The sequence below is a fragment of the Charadrius vociferus genome, unplaced genomic scaffold (genome assembly GCF_000708025.1).
Source record: "Charadrius vociferus isolate BGI_N301 unplaced genomic scaffold, ASM70802v2 scaffold477, whole genome shotgun sequence".
In the NCBI taxonomy this organism is placed as follows: domain Eukaryota; kingdom Metazoa; phylum Chordata; class Aves; order Charadriiformes; family Charadriidae; genus Charadrius; species Charadrius vociferus.
The window spans coordinates 5,285,286-5,288,279 of record NW_009649449.1 but is presented as its reverse complement, the minus strand read 5'-3'; the positions used below and the strand labels follow the sequence as shown (position 1 = coordinate 5,288,279).

At 57.6% G+C, this 2,994-nt stretch overlaps 1 protein-coding gene across 1 annotated transcript in view; it reads right to left on the bottom strand.

Annotated features, from left to right (window-relative positions):
- The window catches only part of TP73 (tumor protein p73), a 34,767-nt gene that overhangs the window by 25,078 nt on the left and 6,695 nt on the right, over positions 1-2,994 (bottom strand). Inside the window, exons 2-3 of the mRNA XM_009889627.1 lie at positions 1,506-1,601; positions 512-635 (exon numbers count right to left, since the gene is read on the bottom strand). Coding sequence (XP_009887929.1) covers positions 512-635; positions 1,506-1,601 — 220 coding nt within the window. The remainder of the gene's footprint in view (positions 1-511; positions 636-1,505; positions 1,602-2,994) is intronic.

Below are 2,994 nucleotides of genomic sequence, written 5' to 3'. Positions count from 1 at the left end.
GCCCCTACGTCGCTTTTCAAACCCTTCGCCTTAGATGGGGACACGCCAGCTTCTTGGAGGGAAGGGCAACGGCCCGGGGGGGCTGCGGTGGGAGCAGAGCTGGGCGTTGGGAGCGCAGCGTGCCCCTCCAGCAGCTCTGCCTCGCCGGCAGCTTACAAACAGCTTTTACTACACAGCATGTTTATACTGGAGCAGATTACACTCTCCTCCTGTCGAGGAACTCGAGCTCCACCACCGTCGCGGCACAGAGCCCCGCTGCCGCCTGCAGCAAGAGAATCCGTGAACAAGTAGCCGCTCTTTTGCGACACGCTGTACCACCCGGCTGCGCTCCTGCAGCGCAGCCGTCGATTACAGGTTATCAGACCCCGCGCAGACGACTGCACCTGTAGCAGCTGTGTTCGGTTTATGAAGCCGCAAGCATCCCTCTCCCAGCCTCGCAGCCCCCAGCCTGCGGCGGGGAAAACAGACTTGTACTCGATGCAGCTCCCACCTGCGCAGTCTGAGCACTCACCATGACCGAGTCGTTCATGCTTCTCATCTGGAAGACGTCCATCGTCACCTCTGTGCGATTGGAGACCTCATTGCTGCCCGAATGGTTGGACGGAGGGAGGTCGAAGTAGGTGCTGTCGGGCTCCCTGTGGAAAGGGGACGGCGCAGTCAGCCTGCCAGCTCTCCAGCGCAACCCGCACCTCCACCACCCAGCGACTCGCATTCCCGTCAACCATGCTCCCTTCTCACCTTCTCCCCCCCATCCTCGGCTTTTATTTTCACATGGCGGAGCAGGCTTTGCTCAGGCAAACTGTTGCTGGCGGGTAGAGCAAGCAGAGACCTGGGAATTTTCGTTTACCCCACTGCTCTAGCGTCCCCGTCCCCTCAGCACGCCTTTGAGGGAGAGGACACCAGGGAAGAAAGAGGACGAAATGAGGCACCGTCCTTCTTCCTTGCTGGATTAGAGCGAGAGGCTCAAAGGCCAGAAGACTTGCAAAAGTCTTGGTGTGGCTAGAAGATGTTTAATTTTAGAAAAGATCCACTTTAATTAGGCAGCCACCAAGACTTATGACCTCATGAGTGAAGAGTGACGAGTGACAGCACATCCTCCCCTGCCACATCCCGGGCAAGAGGGGACCTTTGCTCTGGCCCTGACACCATCTCACAGAATCACAGAACCACGGACTGGTGGGGGCTGGAAGGGCCCTCTGGAGCTCCCCCAGTGCCACCCCCTGCCAGAGCAGGGGCACCTCCAGCAGTGGCACAGGACGGGCTTTGAAGTGCCCAGCGTCACCGGGGGCAAAGGGGTCTGGCAAAAGAAATGGTCTGAGCCGGGAGACTGGAGTCCGGGAGCAAAATTCTCAACGTGGAAAAGGAACATGCGAAAACTGGAGCATGAAAAAGAAACTCGTCTCCCTTCGGGCGACAGTAACGACACGTGCTAACAGACATTACAGAGCAAAGGGCCACTTCTACCTCGGGGTAAACCTCGAGGCAAATGATCAACCACCACTTACAGCGTGCTCCAGAGGTGCTCGAACGTTGCGCCTTCATCAGCTGGAGACGACTGGGACATCTTCACGGAGGGGGAGTCCGACAGAGGGTAAATCACTCTAGGGGCAAAGAGAACAGCGAGGTTAGCACCGCTCCAGTGCCATCTCACAGCAGAGAGGAGTTTCCCACCTCAACGCCAGCGGCACGGCAGGGACCGGAGCCCCGAAGGGCCCGTGGGGGGGACACGGTGCCCTCGCCCCCGCGGCGGGCAGAGGGGCCACCAACGCTGCGCCTGCCCCGGAGCCTGCGGCACCGAGACGGCTCACACAGGACAGGAGGTGACTGGAAACACCTTCGCTGCAGACCGGGGCTGCGGGCAACGGAACAGAACTGCCAGGGGCTGTATTTCTGGTGATGGTGTCGCGGGCCACTGTTCGTACAAACATGTGGGTATTTTGGAAAGGGCCAAAGCGGCAGGGTGTTGGGATGTCAGCCCATTTCTGCTAAGCACTCATCCCGTGACTCAAGGCTCCCGTTTAAGATGTTTACGGTGTGCTCCAGCGTGGCTACAAACACCTCCCCCAGACCCGGGGAGGCTCCGCACAACTCTTCTCAGTAATCGCTTTGGAGCAGCTTCATTCAGCAAAGAGCTGAAGCTCTCCGGTTAGACACAGCAATACCAAGCTCTCGAGTATCGCCTCTCTGAGTCAAACTGAAACCCCGACCCAGGTGGCAAAAAAAAATATAAAATAATCTCACAGCAAGAATGAGAGCGGAAGGCACCGCAGGAGCTCAGGCAGCCCCGGGCACCCGCGGCCACTTAAACGACTTCAAAAGACGTCTGCCTGTGCTCTCTTTTGATGTAGCCCTTCAGCCCTGATCCTGGTTTGTCCATTTTAGGCACGGGGAAGTTTTTAACCCAGGAACATCATTTGCCAACAGGCTTTTTCTCAGGAAGCTGTAGTTGCGAATGCCCACAGAGCCATAAGGGCGTACAGACAGCTCAGACACCCGGATGAACAGTGACGTTTATGGCGCAGCCATGATGCAGATATCCTAAATCTTACTTGTTCAGATATTAAAATGACCTTCCCACTTCCAAGCAGCTTGCAAACATTATTGAATGGAATACCATGCCCCCAAATAACGCAAGGCAGGAACGGTGCCTCTGCTTTGCAGACGGGGCAGCGGTAACGAAGCACACCATTTACCCAGGACTGCATACGGGAAGTCTGTGGGAAAGCCCATTCTTCAGCCAAAGCCTTCCGCAGCCAACTGCATCGGCATAGCCAGAGTCATCCTCGGTGCGGCCTGTTCCTCTTGCCCCTGGACAACGTTTCTCAGCCTCTTCCAACAGGGAAGGAAACACGCAGCATCCCTCGGCTCTCCCTTTCTGCCCAGCACCGCTCCGGCCCCGGCAGCGAGAACGGCACATGTCGCGGAGCCATCTTGAGCCCCACGCTGCCTTCCTCTGCTGGCAGCCTCGCCACGCACTCCTCCTCCTCCTCCTCC